Genomic DNA, 23,250 nt, shown 5'->3' with positions numbered 1-23,250 from the left:
TTATTATAATCAGAGAGATTGGCTTACATCAGATAAGCTTCACATAACATTGCATGAAACCATTTTTTTAAGGCTGCAGTTAATCATTGTGACTGGGTCATTAGACTCCTAAATACAACTACTTTTTGAACTGTAATTATATTGCATAGTGGTTAGTGTATAAACCTGATGTGTGGAAGGTCGTAGGTTCAGATCTTGTCAAATGCAGAGAAATTTATTATTTTCTGAATCTAATCTAAAGACTTTGATTATGATTTATATTCAGGTATTTGATGTGAATGTATTTCTTTCTCCTTTCCAGTACATTGCCACATCTTTTTTCTCATCTTTTTTCTCATTGTATTGACTTTTTTATTTGCTCTTTTTTTTCTGTCACTCTTTTTTTCGTTTGGATCCTGCTTGTGTCGCCTATAATCTGCAACCAAGTGCCAACAAAACTGCTCGTTGGTTGGTAACATGGTCTCTCATGTAATCAGTGTGAGGATAGTTTCAGGTAACCAATGACAGTGCAAAATTACAGTTTGCTTTTACCACTGAAATTTAAATTTTGCTGCGTAAGATCGTTATGCACACACACTAACATTATGAAATTTTTATGTTGTGAGTTTGCTCATAGAGACTAGCCTTGAATGCCTGAAGAAAGCAATCATGATTTGAGTTCCACCACAGATTGTTGATCAATGTTTCCTCGGATACACTGTACATCATGACGTCCTGGTTGGGACACAAGTTTAAATTCATGGCTACAAAACACATCATCTGCCGCAGTTCAGTCTTTGGTCACTTAAAATCAGCTGTTAACAGAGTACCTTGCATTTCCATCATATCTTGTGATGGCCACATCCTACATTGCTGCACGTTACACATTAACATCATTTGTGAAGAGATTAGCTGTGTTTGTATGTCACCTATAAACGAGTGGTAGCCAGCAGCGAGTAACACTATAGCCGCAAGTGACAGATGTCACCTATCAATTAATTTTAATTGAACGATAGGATCTTTGTTAACACTGTAAAGCAAACAATTATTGTCAAGAAAATTGTGTTGGAAGCCCTGTAATAATGCACAGCAGACCAGAATGGAGTAAAATGTGTAAATAAAAGTGTTGTTTCAATTTGTGGTAGTAATATGTGGTTTAATAAATGTATTCCTCAGATGTTCAAAAATGTATCCAAATCTTAAGTGAATGATCTGTTATTTCCAGTGCTGTAAAAATACACTTAAATCAGGCATGTATAATCCAGTGTTTACAGTTAATTTTTTTCTGAAAAATGTTCCAATATTTCTACAGAATCCAAACTGATCTTCCCCGAGGTCGGCTTCTACCAGTTTTTCCATTCGTCTGTAAAGAATTTGTGTTAGTATCTTGCAGCTATGACTTATTAAGCTGATAGTTGGGTAATTTTCACATCTGTCAATACCTGCTTTCTTTGGGATTGGAATTATTATATTCTTCTTGAAGTCTGAGGGTATTTAGACTGTTTCATACATATTGCTCACCAGATGGTAGAGTTTTGTCATGACTGGCTCTCCCAAGGCCAAGGCTTTCAGTGCTCTGTCAAACACTTCACGCAGTATCGTATCTCCCATTTCGTCTTCGTCTGCATACTCTTCCAGTTCCATAATATTGTCCTCAAGTACATCGCCCTTGTGTAGACCCTCTATATACTCCTTCCACCTTTCTACTTTCACTTCTTTGCTTAGAACTGGGTTTCCATCTGAGCTCTTGATGTTCATACAAGTGGTTCCCTTATCTCCAAAGGTCTCTTTAATTTTCCTGTAGGCAGTATCTATCTATCTTACATCCTGACATTTGTCCTCTAGCCATCCCTGCTTAGCCACTTTGCACTTCCTTTCAATCTCATTTTTGAGACGTTTGTATTCCTTTTTGGCTGCTACATTTACTGCATTTTTATATTTTCTCCTTTCATCAATTAAATTCAATATTTCTTCTGTTACCCGAGGATTTCTATTAGCCCTCGTCTTTTTACCTACTTGATCCTCTGCTGCCTTCACTACTTCATCCTTCCAAGCTACCCATTCTTCTTCTACTGTATTTCTTTCCCCCATTCCTGTCAGTTGTTCCCTAATGCTCTCCCTGAAGCTCTCTACAACGTCTGATTCTTTCAGTTTATCCAGGTCCCATCTCCTTAAATTCCCACCTTTTTGCATTTTCTTCAGTTTTAATCTGCAGTTCATAACCAATATATTGTGGTCAGAGTCCACATCTGCCCCTGGAAATGTCTTACAATTTAAAACCTTGTTCCTAAATCTCTGTCTTACCATTATATAATTTATCTGATACCTTTTAGTATCTCCAGGATTCTTCCATGTATACAACCTTTTTTTATGATTCTTGAACCAAGTGTTAGCTATGATTAAGTTATGCTCTGTGCAGAATTCTACCAGACGGCTTCCTCTTTCATTTCTTACCCCCAATCCATATTCACCTACTGTGTTTCCTTCTCTCCCTTTTCCTACTCTCGAATTTCAGTCACCCATGACTATTAAATTTTCGTCTCCCTTCACTATTTGAATAATTCCTTTATCTCATCATACATTTCATCAATTTCTTCATCATCTGCAGAGCTAGTTGGCATATAACTTTGTACTACTGTAGTAGGCATGGGCTTCATGTCTATCGTGGCCACAATAATGTGTTCACTATGCTGTTTGTAGTAGCTTACCTGCATTCCTATTTTTTTTATTCATTATTAAACCTTCTCCTTCATTATCCCTATTTGATTTTGTATTTATAACCCTGTATTCACCTGACTAAAAGTCTTGTTCCTCTTGCCACCGAACTTCACTAATTCCCACTATATCTAGCTTTAAGCTATCCATTTGCCTTTTTAAATCTTCTAATGTACCTGCCTGATTAAGGGATCTAACATTCCACGCTCCGATCCGTAGAACGCCAGTTTTCTTTCTCCTGATAATGACGTCCTCTTGAGTAGTCCCTGCCCGGAGATCCGACTGGGGGACTATTTCACCTCCAGAATATTTTACCCAAGAGGACGCCATCATCATTTAACCATACAGTAAAGCTGAATGCCCTCGGGAAAAATTACAGCTGTTGTTTCCCCTTGCATTCAGCTGTTCGCAGTACCAGCACAGCAAGGCTGTTTTGGTTAGTGTTACAAGGCCAGATCAGTCAATAATCCAGACTGTTGCCCCTGCAACTACTGAAAAGGTTGCTGCCCCTCTTCAGGAACCACACGTTTGTCTGGCCTCTCAACAGATACCCCTCCGTTGTACGGTACGCCATCTGTATCGGTGTGGCACATAAGCCTCCCCACCAACGGCAAGGTTCATGGTTCATGAGGGGGGAGCTCTTTGATATTTACAAAAAAAAAAAAAAAAAAAAATGTTCGACCCCAATGGAATCGAACTATGGAATAACCCAAGCTGCGACTAATTTCTACATTGCACTGTGTTCTGTTGCAAGTTTTGATGTGTTTTTGAACACAGTGGCATATATGTTTTCCCTAAGTAACTTGTCAGCTCTTTCCTTGTTATGAATCAGAGTGCTGGTGTTCCATCTTTGAAGTTTTTCACCCTTTTTCTAACACTGCTATCATCTGTGTACACGTCTCCATATTCATGCATAAGTCTTAGATGAATTTGAGCAGCAACAGGTTTTTCTTCTTTGATGAGGGATTCAATGACAGGACACAATTAAAACAAAACATTGATTTGACAGTGTTGTAAGCCTAGCCTGTGGTCATGTGACAGAAATTATCATCATCTCAGTGTGTCTACATGTACTGTTAACCCTGTTGTAGTTGTGTCATTATAACATAGTCCTAATCATATATCTATCTGTGGTTTACTTTGAAAACTAAGAAAGATTTGTCTTTTGAATAGTCACATCGCCATTGTTTAAAACACTATTCAGTATTTGTTTTTATCTTTACAGAGTAGATGAAGAATTACTTCTTCGACGCAGTGTTGGTGACTTGGAGGGTGATGCCAGACGTGGTACAACATCTGCTCGGCGGAGTTTTTTCCGCCGTAAAAAGCATCAGCGAAGCTCATCTCGTGACTCTAAAGAGCTTGCTAGCTTCTCCAACATTAATTTGGGATGGTATAGTGACTCTGGAACCCTGAATGAGGAAGTAGCTCTTTGTTCATATCAGCGGGTCGAGAGGCTAGATTGTAAGTTGTTTGTATAAATTCACTACTGCTGATTTTTGTTGCAGAATATTTGGGCATTTACAGGCCTTTATTTTGTATGATGTTGACTGCCAAATTTGATCACATTCTATTTCTTCACTACTGAGCCACTAATATATCAGAAAGTTCTTGAACACTGTACTTCTAATTTTCATGGAATACTCTAATAAATGTTCAGATGGATGTGTGTGTGTAAATCACACAGTGTATATTTTTTTTTTTGGGGGGGGGGGGCATTATTTTAACGCTTTTCTGAGCATTTTAAAATTGTGAGTACAACATTTGTTTTACATTACTTCAACTGCTGCAAAAGTCCTATTGTTAGCACATTTCACTCAAAATCTGTGGTTCTGCGAGTGTGTGTGCGTGTACAAATGCGCACGCACACACACACACACACACACACACACACACACACACACACACAAAGTGTATCTGAAAGGAATGTAGAAAATTACAGGGCTTGTGTTTCATATAGCAACCCGTGCCCACATGCGTATGGCACTAGGTGTCGTTGAACAGCGTCGTGCAGTGCCAAGATGGTTGGCACACAGCATGCCAATCGAGCCTCCTGGTAGCAGGTCTGCAGGACCACCATTTCCTTGTATTGTAACATCATGGTAAAAGAGATTCTGGGTTGTAGTTTTATGATCTTTATTTGCAGTTGCTGTAGGCAACATAGTTGTGGATATTCCAGGCAGGACAACACTACAGGCTTTCTGCCACCTGTTACTGGCACATGAACACATTGCTTTTGACTGTGCAAATGCCTGTTTGATAAATGCTGCATAGATGGCAGCATGTGTGCACACTGTGGAGTCTGGTTCACCCTGCTTCAGTTTGTCATAAAACAGGGACACTCTTGTGTTTGTTACTATGTGGAGCAGACAGGAAATGGAACGCTATTCTTGGGAGGAAAGGGCGACATGCACTGTGCTTATGTGGTGGTGGATGGAAGTGCTCACACGGTGCAACGTTTGTACATTTGACAGTTTCCGAAATGTGGAGTGTCAGATCCATGCACATTTACTGGTATCCACAGGTCCCTATGAGAGACAGAATCACTGGCACATTCTCATAATGGCATGTGTACATTCAAAGCCTTCTTCAAAACACGATATATTCATTTTGTGTTACAGTTGCGAAGGCCTGACAGCAGCAGTTGTCAATGCACAGTGCGAACACCAGGGCTTGAAGAGGAGGCATTAGCAGGCTGGAAAGCACACGCTCAACAAGGTCACAAGAAATTGGTGTAAGCCATTCCACAGTTTGGCTTGTTTGGCATGAAGATGATTTACAAACCTACTGCCTGTGGAACATTCAGGCCTTTAATCCAGACAATTTTCCTCATCAAATTGAATTCTGGAAGTGGTTTGTACAAAAGTGTGCCATTCAACAGGACTTTCCAAACCATGTACTTTTTACAGATGAGGCATCCTTTACACAAGAGGGTATGTTCAACAGACAGTCACCTTGTGTGGGCATGGGGAGATTTGCTTGCTGCCTTTATTCATGGCCACCAAGAGTGCTTTGATGTCAACATATGAGCCAGCTTGGTAGGTGATAATCTGATTGGTCCATACATGTTGTCCCAGTGACTTAACACAGACAGACACTTAATCTTTTGACAACAAACTCTGCCAGAGTTGTTGGAATGTGTTCCACTCAACATGTGACAGTGTAAGTGGTAACAACATGATGTGTACCTGTGAACTTTAGGCATGCACTGCCAATGCATTTGCATGAAACTTTTGGTGAGCACTGGATAGGGCACAGTGGGCCAGTGGCATGGCCTGCAAATTCCCCCGACTTGACCCCTTTTGATTTTTTTTCTTCTGGGGCCACCTGAAATCTGGATACTGATGGAGAGGCAGTAGTATGCATTGTGGCAGCCTCCAGTGCAATTTACACTTTGCCAGGAACATTTGAAAGAGTTTCACAGTCACTCCAGCATGATTGCACAGCATGCATTCGAGCAGGACGACATAATTTCGAGCAATTTTTGTAACTGTTTTCAAATAAAGGTTGTAAAACTTCACCCCGATATCTCATTTATCTCGATGTCACAAATACATTGAAAACTTTGCCCTGCAGACCTGGTACCACGATGGCTCGGATGGCATGCTGTGTGCCTACCCTCTTCGTAGTATGCGACACTATTAAACAGCGCCTAGTGCCGTACGCTGAGGAATGAGGACATGGATTGCTATGTTATATATGCTTGTTTATGACCCACTCTACCAGTTTTCCAATTTTCTAAGTTCATTTCAGACACACACACACACACACACACACACACACACACACACACACACACACACACACACACATATATATATATGAAACGAAGATTATGTGCCTTACCAAATAAAAGCACTGGCAGGTCGATAGGCACACAAACATACACACAAAATTCAAGCTTTCGCAACCAGTGGTTGCTTCTTCAGGAAAGAGGGAAAGAGAGTGAAAGATGAAAGGATGTGGGTTTTAAGGGAGAGGGTAAGGAGTCATTCCAGTCCCGGGAGCGGAAAGACTTACCTTAGGGGGAAAAATGTCTGCTTGTGTCTGTGTATGTGCGGATGGATATATGTGCGTGTGCGAGTGTATACCTATCCTTTTTCCCCCTAAGGTAAGTCTTTCCACTCCCGAGACTGGAAAGACTCATATTAAAAACAAAGATTCCAAGACTTACCAAGCGGGAAAGCGCCGGTAGACAGGCACAATAAAATAACACACAAACACACACACAAAATTACGAGCTTTCGCAACCAGCGGTTGCTTCGTCAGGAAAGAAGGAAGGAGAAGGAAAGATGAAAGGATGTGGGTTTTAAGGGAGAGGGTAAGGAGCCATTCCAATCCCGGGAGCGGAAAGACTTACCTTAGGGGGAAAAAGGATAGATATATACCTGCGCGCGCGCGCTCGCGCGCACACACACGCATATCCATCCATACAATTACAGACACAAGCAGACATATTTAAAGGCAAAGAGTTTGGGCAGAGATGTCAGTCGAGGCGAAAGTGCAGAGGCAAAGATGATGTTGAATGACAGGAGGTGAGGTATGAGTGGCGGCAACTTGAAATTAGCGGAGATTGAGGCCTGGTGGATAACGAGAAGAGAGGATATATTGAAGGGCAAGTTCCCATCCCCGGAGTTCGGATAGGTTGGTGTTGGTGGGAAGTAACCAGATAACCCGGACGGTGTAACACTGTGCCAAGATGTGCTGGCCGTGCACCAAGGCATGTTTAGCCACAGGGTGATCCTCATTACCAACAAACACTGTCTGCCTGTGTCCATTCATGCGAATGGACAGTTTGTTGCTGGTCATTCCCACATAGAAAGCGTCACAGTGTAGGCAAGTCAGTTGGTAAATCACGTGGGTGCTTTCACACGTGGCTCTGCCTTTGATCGTGTACACCTTCCGGGTTACAGGACTGGAGTAGGTGGTGGTGGGAGGGTGCATAGGACAGGTTTTACACCGGGCGTGGTTACAAGGGTAGGAGCCAGAGGGTAGGGAAGGTGGTTTGGGGATTTCATAGGGATGAACCAAGAGGTTACGAAGGTTAGATGGACGGCGGAAAGACACTCTTGGTGGAGTGGGGAGGATTTCATGAAGGATGGATCTCATTTCGGGGCAGGATTTGAGGAAGTCGTATCCCTGCTGGAGAGCCACATTCAGAGTCTGATCTAGTCGCGGGAAGTATCCTGTCACAAGTGGGGCACTTTTGGGGTTCTTCTGTGAGAGGTTCTGGGCTTGAGGGGATGAGGAAGTGGCTCTGGTTATTTGCTTCTGTACCAGGTCGGGAGGGTAGTTGCGGGATGCGAAAGCTGTTTTCAGGTTTTTGGTGTAATGGTTCAGGGATTCACTACTGGAGCAGGTTCGTTTGCCACGAAGACCTAGGCTGTAGGGAAGAGATCATTTGATATGGAATGGGTGGCAGCTGTCATAATGGAACTTCCTAAATGGAAATTTTAGGAACTTCCTAAAATTCACAAACCCAAACATCCCGGCCGTCCCATTGAAGTTGGTTACCAAGCCCCCACAGAACGTATCTCTGCCTACGTAGATCAACACCTTCAACCCATTTCATGCAGTCTCCCATCCTTCATCAAAGACACCAACCATTTTCTCGAACGCCTGGAATCCTTACCCAGTCTGTTACCCCCAGAAACCATCCTTGTAACCATTGATGCCACTTCCCTATACACAAATATCCCGCACTTCCAGGGCCTCGCTGCAATGGAGCACTTCCTTTCACGCCGACCACCTGCCACCCTACCTAAAACCTCTTTCCTCATTACCTTAGCAAGCTTCATCCTGACCCACAACTTCTTCAGTTTTGAAGGCCAGACATACCAACAATTAAAGGGAACACCCATGGGTACCAGGATGGCCCCCTCGTAAGCCAACCTATTTATGGGTCGCTTAGAGGAAGCCTTCTTGGTTACCCAAGCCTGCCAACCCAAAGTTTGGTACAGATTTATTGATGACATCTTCATGATCTGGACTCGCAGTGAAGAAGAACTCCAGAATTTCCTCTCCAACCTCAACTCCTTTGGTTCCATCAGATTCACCTGGTCCTACTCCAAATCCCATGCCACTTTCCTTGACGTTGACCTCCATATGTCCAATGGCCAGCTTCACACATCCGTCCACATCAAACCCACCAACAAGCAACAGTGCCTCCATTATGACAGCTGCCACCCATTCCATATCAAACGGTCCCTTCCCTACAGCCTAGGTCTTTGTGGCAAACGAATCTGCTCTAGTCCTGAATCCCTGAACCATTACACCAAAAACCTGAAAACAGCTTTCGCATCCCGCAACTACCCTCCCGACCTGGTACAGAAGCAAATAACCAGAGCCACTTCCTCATCCCCTCAAGTCCAGAACCTCTCACAGAAGAACCCCAAAAGTGCCCCACTTGTGACAGGATACTTCCCGGGACTGGATCAGACTCTGAATGTGGCTCTCCAGCAGGGATACGACTTCCTCAAATCCTGCCCCGAAAAGAGATCCATCCTTCATGTAATCCTCCCCACTCCACCAAGAGTGTCTTTCCACCGTCCACCTAACCTTCGTAACCTCTTGGTTCATCCCTATGAAATCCCCAAACCACCTTCCCTACCCTCTGGCTCCTACCCTTGTAACCACGCCCGGTGTAAAACCTGTCCTATGCACCCTCCCACCACCACCTACTCCAGACCTGTAACCCGGAAGGTGTACACGATCAAAGGCAGAGCCACGTGTGAAAGCACCCACGTGATTTACCAACTGACTTGCCTACACTGTGACGCTTTCTATGTGGGAATGACCAGCAACAAACTGTCCATTCGCATGAATGGACACAGGCAGACAGTGTTTGTTGGTAATGAGGATTACCCTGTGGCTAAACATGCCTTGGTGCACAGCCAGCACATCTTGGCATAGTGTTTCACCGTCCGGGTTATCTGGATACTTCCCACCAACACCAACCTATCCGAACTCCGGAGATGGGGACTTGCCCTTCAATATATCCTCTCTTCTCATTATCCACCAGGCCTCAATCTTCGCTAATTTCAAGTTGCCGCCACTCATACATCACCTGTCATTCAACATCATCTTTGCCTCTGCACTTCTGCCTCGACTGACATCTCTGCCCAAACTCTTTGTCTTTAAATATGTCTGCTTGTGTCTGTATATGTATGGATGGATATGTGTGTGTGTGCGCGCGCGAGTATATACCTATCCTTTTTTCCCCCTAAGGTAAGTCTTTCCACTCCCGGGATTGGAATGGCTCCTTACCCTCTCCCTTAAAACCCACATCCTTTCATCGTTCCTTCTCCTTCCCTTTTTCCTGACGAAGCAACCGCCGGTTGCGAAAGCTCGTAATTTATGTGATATGCTAATAAATTTTCGGACAGACATAGGCTGCATGTTTTTTAATATATTCGCCCAAACTTCTGCATGAAAATAAGTCATAGTTTAACATTGTTACCAAAAGTCTTGAAAAGTTTTTGACCAGTTAACTTCAAATTTTTACGTGATAATCTAATAAAACCTGGGATGGACATGGGCTTCACATTTTTCTAATGTATGTGATATATAAGTGTATATGTACTATATAAATATAAATGCTCTACATGAATTTGCTAACATCGAGTATTGATTTAAGGCTCATGAAGTCGTTTCCGAAAGTACTTGTATGGAGTGTAGCCATGTATGGAAGTGAAACATGGACGATAAATAGTTTGGACAAGAAGGGAACAGAAGCTTTCAAAATGTGGTGCTACAGAAGATTGCTGAAGATTAGATGGGTAGATCAAATAACTAATGAGGAGGTATTGAATAGAATTGGGGAGAAGAGGAGTTTGTGGCACAACTTGACGAGAAGAAGGGACAGGTTGGTAGGATACCTTCTGAGGCATCAAGGGATCACCAATTTAGTACTGGAGGACAGCGTGGAGTGTAAAAATTGTAGAGGGAGACCAAGATATGAACACACTAAGCAGTTACAGAAGGATGTAGGCTGCAGTAGGTACTGCACAGGATAAAGTAGCATGGAGAGCTGCATCAAACCAGTCTCAGGACTGAAGACCACAACAACAAACAACATATAAATGGGGAAGTTTACTAACAAAAATAACGAAGTTCTTGATGAAATCAGTTCAAATTTTGTCTCTAATTAAGCTTCTCTGGCTGGAATAATATTTGCCTTAATTGGGTCATTTACCTTGGAACAACTGGTAGCCAGTAATTCTGAAGCTCAACAAGTACACGATTGGCTTCACCGCGTATTCAGAAAGACAGTATGGAGAACATTCTGAAATGTATTCAAGCATCTGTTTGCCGGTGCAGTGCTTCTGCAGCACCAAATTCAGAAGCGACATAAGCTTCAGATTTTTAATATATATGGTATATAAATATATACTACATAAATGGGAAACATAGTTGGAAAAAAATGTGAAATGCTCATGACTTATTCACTCCAGATTTTTATGTGATACTGTAATAAATGTTTGTACATATGTAGATTACACATTTTAAAAAATATATGTGGTATATAAAAATCTATATTTGTTTTATTATATAAAATGCGTTACTGAAAATCTCAAAAATACTTCAATTTTTTCACGACACTCTCATAAAGGTTCAGATGGACATAGTCTAGATATTTTTAATACATATGGTACATAAATATATATCTAAAACATAAAGGGGAAACACTGTTAGCAAAAATCTTGAAAATTTCTTGACCAATTTACTTCATATTTTTACACAGTACTCTAATAAACACTCTGGCAGACAGAGGATACATGTTTTTCAGTTATATAAGACTTAAAGAGGACACATTAACAAAAACCTTGAAAAGTTCTTGAGCAATTTAGTTAAAATATTTAGGTGATACTTCTAACATTCTGACGACTTAAAGTGCGAGTGTGGATATGGGTTATATCGGCTTACTCCCCAAAACCACCTTCCACTTCTTTACGAGATGACTTACTTAGAATTTGCAGCCACTCTTCTTTACCAAATAGCCGACTGCCAGAAACCCTTTTGACTTCTTCTCCGTCAAATAATGCTAATTACAGGAGTTTTTAGACTCTTTCTACTTATGAAATAAATAGACATACAAACTTTACTTTTTGTCAACTAACGATGTATTCGACCTCCATACACAATAAAAATCTCACTTTCCACATGAATATGTAACTTCCTGCTAGTCTCTCATACTGTCAGACATTAGAAACAAATTGGGTTACAGTTAAAAGAAAGTTGGCTTGGTTACCATAACCTTTCTTAACATGAATCATAAAATTAGTCTTGCCTCTAAGAAAGTTGCGTCAAGAGTGTACAAGAGTTATTTTTCAACTGTTCTTCTTTTTCACCTGTTCTTGTTCTAATAACAATAGTCAATGAGACAATAAGCCCAGAGCTACATATAAACTCCCATGTTTCTTCCTTACACACTCATTAAAATATGTGTGGATTGCCCGACAGGTACTTGTCGATGCCGTCAGACTGCCGCGTCTACTTTCTTCCCGCGACTGATTTGAAACCTGCACACACAAACATGTGACGCCCAGTAGGTAGGATTCTACCATCCCACACACATATCCAGAAAATCGCGTGTTTGAGATGGTAGAAGGCTGAGTGGTTCTAGAATTTACACAGAAATTCTCGAATCACTACGTATTCTCCCCCCCCCCCCCCCCCCCTCTCAGATTGAACACCTGATATTTTGTACATAATCATTATGCAAATAATATCACTCATAACATTTCGTATCTTAACAGTATACATTTCTTACATATGTTTATATACATATCTTTACTTTCAATAACAATTCTCTGCCCTCTCTTGAACAATCTTTTGCTTATTGTTTTTCTACTCTTTTCTTATTTTGCTTTGTTATTAAGACATGAGCATTTACTCATGGTTTTAGTCAGGTTTACTAATATTTAGGAATTGTGAGGACACACTTCTTTTTTCCAATTGTAAACTTCGTATTATCTTTTTCCTAGTATGTACTATTTTCATTATTTGTAGCTTGGAGGAACTCGTGATGAAATGAAGGTGTTCTTTTGGCATTCATTTACTTCCACAAAACATAATAATGCTAGTTGTTCATAGAATTCACACTTCCCAGAATGATCCCTATAAAATTTGTGACTTTTGTCTCGATACTGTCCCCTTCTCCTAGGATCAGTTCCTATTCCTTGGTTGTGGGTAGACTGTATGAGAGCACTTTCTCTTTCCATTCTGATAGATACACCCCTTACAAAACATCCCTTTTTTTTAGGCCACATATCGTCCTCTTTCCACGTAGGTATGCCTGACCTTTGTAATTAGTGAATGTCGGGTAAGCCCCCCTTATCCTTTCTGAGTAGGCCTTATGGTTCATTACCCTAGTATACATTTCTATGTATACCATAATTAAGTGTTTTCTGGTAAAGATATAAATCTAGGTAAACTTTGCATTCATTGTTTAATAGATCATTTACTCCCTAGAGTCCTCCTCTACTTATAAACTTCTATATTTTCAATAGGTACTATGTCTACATATACTATTTACGTCCCTCTGTTCCTTCAATTCATCAGAGTACTCATTACACAGATGTTTCTTAATGATCGACATGACTAATTCTACTCCTACTTTCATTTTCTTTCTTTTCTCAAGCTTCTGTCTTATTTATTCATTACTCATTACTACTTTATAGTTGTTTGTTATGTATGTACATCTCTTCTTATTTATATTCGATGTAGAACAGTCATAACTTCCTATATATGTGTGCATATTTCCATATGTACATGTTTTCCCTACAACAACTAGTGGTTCTCACATCGTGACAGGCTTCCTCTTATGTGATTTAATGTTTGTGTAGAAGTATATATTTGTGTATATGTGGATGTGTGTTAGTGTAGTCTGATTCTTTGGCCTTCTTATCTAAAGATAAGATTTAGGTTTTTAGTAACCATGGAGATAAGGGAGGGCTTCACCGATAGAAGCTTGTGAATATGGAAACAGGGAAAAAATAGACAGGACCTGAAAGGAGAAGTAAGAAAGGAAAAATAGATATGGATGCAAGGATCGAAGAAGAGAAAGAAGATAGCCCCAAAGACAGGAAACCCTTCCCACCCCTCTTCCCTAGGATCCCTACCCCTCAGGTACTTGAATGAGACGTCAAAGGTGGTTTGGTGTATCGTTTTCTACAGAACGGATGTGTCCCACCATCACTCTTTGAGGTCCCGAAGGAAATCCTAGCAACAATATGGAAACGGCAAATGATGAAAAATCAGGCATACTTGTTTGTGAGGGTTGTTTGAAAGGCGTGATGTGTGTTTTGTGTTGATCATGATTTATCTGTTCTTGTAAATCATGCTTTTAGCTACAATATCCACCCCCTTTCAAAATTTGTACAAACCCTCCCATCTATATCACATCTCATAAAAGGTATAAAATACATTAAAAACAAAGATTCCAAGACTTACCAAGCGGGAAAGCGCCGGCAGACAGGCACATGAACAAAACACACAAACACACACACAGAATTACAAGCTTTCGCAACTGGCAGTTGCTTCGTCAGGAAAGAGGGAAGGAGAGGGAAAAATTAAAGGATGTGGGTTTTAAGGGAGAGGGTAAGGAGTCATTCCAATCCCGGGAGCGGAAAGACTTCCCTTAGGGGAAAAAAAGGACAGGTGTACACTCGCGCACACACACACACATATCCATCCGCACATACACAGACACAAGCAGACACAAATATGTCTGCTTGTGTCTGTGTATGTGCGGATGGATATGTGTGTGTGTGTGCGAGTGTACACCTGTCCTTGTTATGTTTGGTTGCTATGGTAACACATAACAGCTTGTTCTCTTGTTTTTGACTTAAAATTCCTGTTTTCTCGGTCCTTTCACACAGGTCACCACGTTCTAAAGTTCTGATGACTTAAAGTGCGAATGTGGATGTGGGTTATATCGACTTATCTCCCAAACCACCTTCCACTTCTTTACGAGATGACTTACTTGGTATTTGCAGCCACTTTTCTTTACCAAATAGTCTGCTGCTGGAAACCCTCTTGACTTCTTCTCCGCCGAATAATGCTAGGTACAGGAAGTTTTAGACTCTTTCTACTTATGAAAGAAGTAGACATACAAACTTTACTTTTTGTCAATTAATGATGTATTTGACCTCCATGTACAATAAAAATCTCACTTTCCACATGAATATGTAACTTCCTACAAGTCTCTCACACAATCAGAAATTAGAAACAAATTGCATTACAGTTAAAAGAAAGTTGGCTTGGATACCATGACCTTTCTTAACATGAATCATAAAAGTAGTCTTGCCTCTAACAAGGTTGCGTTAAGAGTGTACAAGAGCACTTTTTCAACTGTTCTTCTTTTTCAACTGTTCTTGTTCTAATAACAATAGTCAATGACACAATAAGCCCGAGCTACATATAAACTCCATGGTTCTTCCTTACACACTCACTAAAACATGTATGGATTGCCTGACAGGTACTTGTCGGTGCCGTCCGACTGCCACGTGTACTTTCTTACCCGACTGATTTGAAACCTGCACACACACACACACACACACACACACACACACACACACACACACACACAAACATGTGACACACAGTAGGTAGGATTCTACCATCCCACACTCATATCCAGAATATCATGTGTTCAACATGGTAGAAGGCTGAGTGGTTCGAGAATTCACACAGAAATTCTCGAATCACTACATACTCTGATTTACTGGTTGGACATAGAGTACATATTTCTTTAATATAAGTGGTACCTAAATGGATATGTAATAAATAAAGGAGAAATGTTGTTAGCAAAAATCTCAAAAAGCTCGTGACCATTTAATTTGAAATTTTTACACCAGGCTCTAATAAAAATTCAAACAGACACTGGCTGAATATTTTTTAAATATAATAATACATAAATGTATCTAATACATAAACAGGAAATGTGGATTAGCGAAAACCTCGGAAAGTTCTTTGCCGATTTAATTCAAATTTTTACACGGTTCTCTAATATATTTTTGCATGGACATAGGCTACATATTTTTGTAATGTATGTGGTACATAAATGGATATATAATACATAAAGGGGGAAATTCTCTCTCTCTCTCTCTGTCTCTCTCTCTCTCTCTCTCTCACACACACACACACACACACACACACACACACACACAAGGGAAAAATTGTTAATAAATATCCCCCCTCCCCCATCTCCCCTCCTCACAACGCCCCGAGGATGTGGTTGCGCAGAATCCTAAGAGTACAACTTAAACTGTAGCAGCTGAATATTTCTGACTAGCATGATTATAAATTTCACTGTTGCGCACCAAAGATTTCGAGGGTTACGTGCTGAATACACGTTCTGTTGAGCACTTTGAGTTTTCTGTAGAAAAGCTAATTACAAATAAAACTGCTCAAGAACTCACTTCCCCCTTTATATAGAATAATTATACTTTTTGCCATTGTTATTGCATAATTTGTAATCTACGAAGAAACTAAATCAAATATGAAAAATTAACCTTGAAGTTTTGTCTTTTTCAGTGCCTGTTGTCCTTTAAAATATATCAAACGCAAACATGCCAGTAAAATTTTAAATAATGGCTTAAATGGCTGGCCCTTGGCAATGAAATGTTTTTAAGTGGCTGCTCCTTAAATGTTAAGTTTTGAATGAGAGTCAAATGCTCCGCGATTAAAGAAATTCATCACTCATTTTCACTCATAACATAATTAATCTTGTGTAAAAGGAAATTTACTTTGAAAGTAATGCTTCTCGAACAACAATTTGGTGTATTTTCCCACAACATGTTAGAAATGTAAACAGTTGCGACATGACGTTCATCAAAAGCAGCTTCTTGTTTTGAAGTATTGGATAGTTTTCATTCTAAAGCCGTTGACACGTTTTGCTGTTGGCTGACACTTGCGTGTGAATTGTATTTTGTTTCTGTAAAGGGTGTATTTTCTTTGCTACTAAAATATTATTTTGGTGTTATTCTGTCATTTATGTCTTATTGCTGCAGTGATATTCTGCAGTAACAGGCTAAAGTAAAATTCTACGTTAGAGTACCAGTTCTTGCCAGTCAAAATTACAATACAGTGAAAACTCGCTTTTACACTTTTCAAGGGCCTTCAAAAAAAAAAGTGTAAAACACGAGAAAATGTAAAATGTGGGAAATAATGATTTGAGCTGTGAAAGTTATATATAGGATATCCCCTTGCACTTGATGCATGATATATGTACATAATAGGCATCAAAAGACTTGTCAGGGAATTTTTTATTATGTAATAAAAACTGCTGATGTAACTGGAGTTGATAACTGTCTGCAAAGTGGAAACATTTAACTTAATTTCAGACATCATAATCGATGTTTTTGGAAAGCCTGCAGCTGTCATTCATTATTTAAATATGAAATACTGCACTTTTTATGTATTTCGAGAATTTTTTATTTCAAATGTCACAATCAGTGTTTTTGGAAAGCCTGCAGCTGTCATTCATTATTTGAATAACGAAATACTGCACTAGTTAGTATTTGCTCATGCTTAGCATGACGTGTTTTGAGAATTTTTTCTTGTTGTCAAGTGCAAATATGTAAGTAAGTATTTTGTATAGTGTTTGAAAATGTATTATTCTGCGTCACTCACATTGTTTGTTTGTGTAACATCACAAAAAATACATACGTAAATACTACACTTGACAACAAGAATAAATTCTCGAAACATGTTTTGCTCAGCATTATTACAATATGTAATTGGCGCTGTGAGTACACTAAACACATTTGAGCAATGCAAAGTGAATGAAGGTGTCAACTAGCACTCCAAGTGGCCATATGCCGAAACATGCTAAATATGGTTCGACAAAGGTGTCGCAATAATCACAACGATCATGAAACTGCATTTGCTCAGTAGAGATAGTTTGGAAATAGTCTGATTGGTCATGAAATCTTCATTCAAATGAACCTAATTACTCCTATCAGCCACCACACCAAGTAGAGCTTGGCAGCGGCGAGAGATACGGCACAAATTGTTACAACTTGTAATTATTTACACGTTCAAATCTGCTGAATAGAGTGGTAAGAAACTTAACCACTTAATATTTGTAAACACTACTGGGTGGTCGACATTATGCTAGCATCATATTTTCTCCACAAACATTTTTTTGGAATGCACAAATCACGGGAAAATTATAAATATGTTGCTGCAAAATCAGGTGCAAATTAACATTGTGGTCATAGGAAATTTGACAGGACCGATAAAAAAATGTCATAAACGGTGGGAAAACGTTAATTCCAGGAACGTGAGTGTGCTCCCTGCCGCCGTTTGATAAATAGCTGCCTGCAGCAAGTCGTATACTCCTAGCTCACTCATTTGTTACATAGTTTGATTCTTAATTTCTTTTCGTGTTTTTGGTACTTGCATTGTTTAATTCCTAAATTACAGGTGTATTATAGTATTTGAGAGTTGTAGCATCGCGATTTAGTACCTGAATAGTGTAAAATCGCGTAGTCTCCTTCCGCCACCAAGCAGTGTGTCAGCAGTAGCTCAAGTAGCAGCATTACTGCATTTACTAGGCAATCTTGTATTTTAATAACTGTTTAAATTTTGTGTCAATTTGTTTGTGCTCTCTGTGGATTAATTCATAAGTTTTTTGCACAACAGTTTTTAGCATGGATAGGGACTTTAACTGCTGTGTTCGGATGCAGGCTGAGTTGGCATCCGTTCGCTCCCAGCTTCAGGCAGTGTTGACTTCGGTCACACAGCTTAAGGCTGTTGCCAATGGGCATCACTGTGGGGGTCCGGATGGCGAATTGTCGGGGGCGGCCAGCTCTTCCCACGCATTCCCCGATCGGACTACGACTGTGGCTGCCCGGGATACTGCCCACATTGAGGCTGATCTCTCGCCTGTGGTAGAGTGGGAGGTCGTCTCGAGGTGTGGCAGGGGGCGAAAGACATTCCGGAGGGCTGAACGGAAGGCCTCTCCAGATTGTCTGACGAACCGGTTTCAGGCTCTGTCTCCGGCTGATACTGATGTTCGGCCAGAGATGGCTGCTTGTCCTGTTCCAGAGGTTGCCCCTCAGTCTGCAAGATCCGGGCAGTTGCAGAGGGTGGGCTTACTGGTAGTTGGGAGCTCCAACGTCAGGCGCGTAATGGGGCCCCTTAGGGATATGGCAGCAAGAGAGGGGAAGAAAACCAATGTGCACTCTGTGCGCATACCAGGGGGAGTCATTCCAGATGTGGAAAGGGTCCTTCTGGATGCCATGAAGGGTGCAGGGTGCACCCATCTGCAGGTGGTCGCTCATGTCGGCACCAATGATGTGTGTCGCTATGGATCGGAGGAAATCCTCTCTGGCTTCCAGCGGCTATCTGATTTGGTGAAGACTGCCAGTCTCGCTAGCGGGATGAAAGCAGAGCTCACCATCTGCAGCATCGTCGACAGGACTGACTGCGGATCTTTGGTACAGAGCCGAGTGGAGGGTCTGAATCAGAGGCTGAGACGGTTCTGCGACCGTGTGGGCTGCAGATTCCTTGACTTGCGCCATAGGGTGGTGGGGTTTCGCGTTCCGCTGGATAGGTCAGGAGTCCACTACACACAGCAAGCGGCTACACGGGAAGCAGGGGTTGTGTGGTGTGGACTGGGCAGTTTTTTAGGTTAGATGGCCTGGGCAAGTACAGAAAGGGCAACAGCCTCAAAGGGTGTGGGGCAAAGTCAGGACATTCGAGGACCAAGCAGCAATTGGTATTGTAATTGTAAACTGTTGAAGCTGGATTGGTAAAGTACCAGAACTTCAAGCGCTGATAGAAAGCACCGAAGCTGAAATCGTTATAGGTACAGAAAGCTGGCTGAAGCCAGAGATAAATTCAGCCAAAATTTTTACAAAGGCACAGACGGTGTTTAGAAAGGATAGATTGCATGCAACCGGTGGTGGCGTGTTTGTTGCTGTTAGTATTAGTTTATCCTGTAGTGAAGTAGAAGTGGATAGTTCCTGTGAATTATTATGGATGGAGGTTACACTCAACAACCGAGCTAGGTTAATAATTGGCTCCTTTTACCGACCTCCCGACTCAGCAGCATTAGTGGCAGAAAAACTGAGAAAAAATTTGGAATACATTGCACATAAATTTTCTCAGCATATTATAGTCTTAGGTGGAGATTTCAATTTACTAGATATAGACTGGGACACTCAGATGTTTAGGACGGGTGGTAGGGATAGGGCATCGAGTGACATTATACTGAGTGCACTATCCGAGAATTACCTCGAGCAATCAAACAGAGAACCGACTCGTGGAGATAACTTCTTGGACCTACTGATAACAAACAGACCAGAACTTTTTGACTCTGTAAGTGCAGAACAGGTAATTAGTGATCATAAGGCCGTTGCACATCCCTGAATATGGAAGTCAATAGGAATATAAAAAAAGGGAGGAAGGTTTATCTGTTTAGCAAGAGTAATAGAAGTCAGATTTCAGACTACCTAACAGATATCAAAACGAAAATTTCTGTTCGACACTGACAATGTTGAGTGTTTTTGGAAAAAGTTTAAGGCAATTGTAAAATGCGTTTTAGACAGGTAGGTACTTGCCGAGTAAAACTGTGAGGGGCAGGGAAAACCCACCGTGGTTCAACAGCAAAGTTAGGAAACTACTGCGAAAGCAAAGAGAGCTTCACTGCAAGTTTAAACGCAGCCAAAACCTCTCAGACAGACAGAAGCTAAACGATGTCAAAGTTAGCGTAAGGAGGGCTATGCGTGAAGCGTTCAATGAATTCAGAAGTAAAATTCTATGTACTGACTTGACAGAAAATCCTAGGAAGTTCTGGTCTTACGTTAAATCAGTAAGTGGCTCGAAACAGCATATCCAGACACTCCGGGATGATGATTGTATTGAAACAGAGGATGACACGCATAAAGCTGAAATACTGAACACCTTTTTCCAAAGCTGTTTCACAGAGGAAGACTGCGCTGCAGTTCCTTCTCTAAATCCTCGCACAAACGAAAAAATGGCTGACATCAAAATAAGTGTCCAAGGAATAGAAAAGCAACTGGAATTACTCAACAGAGGAAAGTCCACTGGACCTGACGGGATACCAGTTTGTTTCTACACAGAGTACGCGAAAGAACTTGCCCCCCTGCTAACAGCCGTGTACCGCAAGTCTCTAGAGGAACGGAAGGTTCCAAATGATTGGAAAAGAGCACAGGTAGTCCCAATCTTCAAGAAGGGTCGTCGAGCAGATGCGCAAAACTATAGACCTATACCTCTGACGTCAATCTGTTGTAGAATTTTTGAACATGTTTTTTGCTTGAGTATCATGTCATTTTTGGAAGCCCAGAATCTACTCTGTAGGAATCAACATGGATTCCGGAAACAGCGATCGTGTGAGACCCAACTTGCTTTATTTGTTCATGAGACCCAGAAAATGTTAGATACAGGCTCCCTGGTAGATGCTGTTTTCCTTGACTTGCGGAAGGCATTCGATACAGTTCTGGACTGTCGCCTGATAAGCAAAGTAAGAGCCTACGGAATATCAGACCAGCTGTGTGGCTGGATTGAAGAGTTTTTAGCAAACAGAACACAGCATGTTGTTATCAATGGAGAGATGTCCACAGACGTTAAAGTAACCTCTGGCGTGCCACAGGGGAGGGTTATGGGACCATTGCTTTTCACAATATATATAAATGACCTGGTAGATAGTGTCGGAAGTTCCATGCAGCTTTTCGCGGATGATGCTGTAGTATACAGAGAAGTTGCAGCATTAGAACATTGTAGCGAAATGCAGGAAGATCTGCAGCGGATAGGCACTTGGTGCAGGGAGTGGCTACTGACCCTTAACATAGACAAATGTAATGTATTGCGAATACATAGAAAGAAGGATCCTTTATTGTATGATTATATGATAGCGGAACAAACACTGGTAGCAGTTACTTCTGTAAAACATCTGGGAGTATGTGTGCGGAACGATTTGAAGTGGAATGATCACATAAAATTAATTGTTGGTAAGGCAGTTACCAGGTTGAGATTCATTGGGAGAGTCCTTAGAAAATTTAGTCCATCAACAAAGGAGGTGGCCTACAAAGCACTGTTCGACCTATACTTGAGTATTGCTCATCAGTGTGGGATCCGTACCAGATCGGGTTGATGGAGGAGATAGAGAAGATCCAAAGAAGAGCGGTGCGTTTCATCACATGGTTATTTGGTAACCATGATAGCGTTAGGGAGATGTTTAGCAAACTCAAGCGGCAGACTCTGCAAGAGAGGTGCTCTGCATCGCGGTGTAGCTTGCTGTCCAGGTTTCGAGAGGGTGCGTTTCTGGATGAGGTATCAAATATATTGCTTCCCCCTACTTATACCTCCTGAGGAGATCACAAATGTAAAATTAGAGAGATTCGAGCGCTCACGGAGGCTTTCAGACAGTCATTCTTCCCGCGAGCCATACGCGACTGGAACAGAAAAGGGAGGTAATGACAGTGGCACATAAAGTGCCCTCCGCCACACACCATTGGGTGGCTTGCAGAGTATAAATGTAGATGTAGATGTAGACGTAAAAGTGGGTTTACGCAGTAATTTAACTGAAAACTAAAACAATGAAAAACTTCCAGAATTCTAAGAAATTCACAAGTTTTTCCCAGATTTTTCCTGCTTGTCCTAGGCTGTTGGTTGGTTCGTTGATTGATTGATTTATTTTGGGGGAGGGGATGAACAGTGAGGTCATTGGTCCCATCACATTGGGGAAAGGCGGGGAAGGAAGTTGGCCATGTCCTTTCAAAGGAACCACTCTGGCATTTGCCTGAAGTGATTTAGGGAAATCACAGAAAACCTAAATCAGGATGGCTGGAAATGGGTTTGAACTGTCGTCCTCTCGAATGCGAGTCAAGAGTGGTAACTAGTGTGTCACCTTGCTCAGTCCATGGGCCGTATACATCCGAATTGTATCATTAGGTTTGTGTGTAAGTTCATATGTTTTTCTTTTGCATGTTAGTCTTCCAGTTGCAGTGGGTTTATTTATTGATTGTCAGTTTTTATTTATAGTTGTCTGTTGCTATTTGTGTTTACATACGGTTGTTTGGAGATAGTGAGTGGAGGTGTGGACACAAGAAAATGGAGTGGCAAGGGGACAAATCAGAAGATTTTCGACATATTCATGTGTTTGAGTTCAGTTGAGGCAGCCAGAAACTTGTGCCTTGTATGAAGACAATGCCATTGGACAGGGCACAGCAAGAAAATGTTTTTCTCATTTTAAGGAGGATCATTTTGACATTAGTGGCTCTCCACCTTCAGGAAGACCTTAAGGGTTTGATCGAAATTGTTTAAACATGTTAATCCACAAGGATCCACCTCACTGTACTCAAGAACTGGAAAATGTGATGAAATCTGATCATTCCACCATCATGCAACATTTTCATGCAATGGAGAATGTTCAAAAACCGGGTGTGTGAGTACCGCATGCCTAAGCCAAAATCACAAAAATCAGCGGGTGGCAATATGTGCATCTCTACTTGCTCGTCATCAATTGGATCATGAACAACACCAACTATTCCTATATTGTATCATCACTGATGATGAGAAATG

The 23,250-nt window shown here is 41.2% G+C and overlaps 1 protein-coding gene across 6 annotated transcripts in view; it reads left to right on the top strand.

The window, feature by feature from the left end:
- LOC126336915 (disks large homolog 5-like) overlaps positions 1-23,250 on the top strand; it is a 185,498-nt gene that overhangs the window by 149,533 nt on the left and 12,715 nt on the right. For all 6 annotated transcript variants that reach the window (XM_050001046.1, XM_050001047.1, XM_050001050.1 and 3 more), the window contains exon 24: positions 3,920-4,158. In XM_050001046.1, the coding sequence (XP_049857003.1) occupies positions 3,920-4,158 (239 nt within the window). The remainder of the gene's footprint in view (positions 1-3,919; positions 4,159-23,250) is intronic.

The sequence above is a fragment of the Schistocerca gregaria genome, chromosome 2, assembly GCF_023897955.1.
Source record: "Schistocerca gregaria isolate iqSchGreg1 chromosome 2, iqSchGreg1.2, whole genome shotgun sequence".
NCBI lineage: Eukaryota > Metazoa > Arthropoda > Insecta > Orthoptera > Acrididae > Schistocerca > Schistocerca gregaria.
This window is presented reverse-complemented; position numbering and strand designations above follow the sequence as displayed.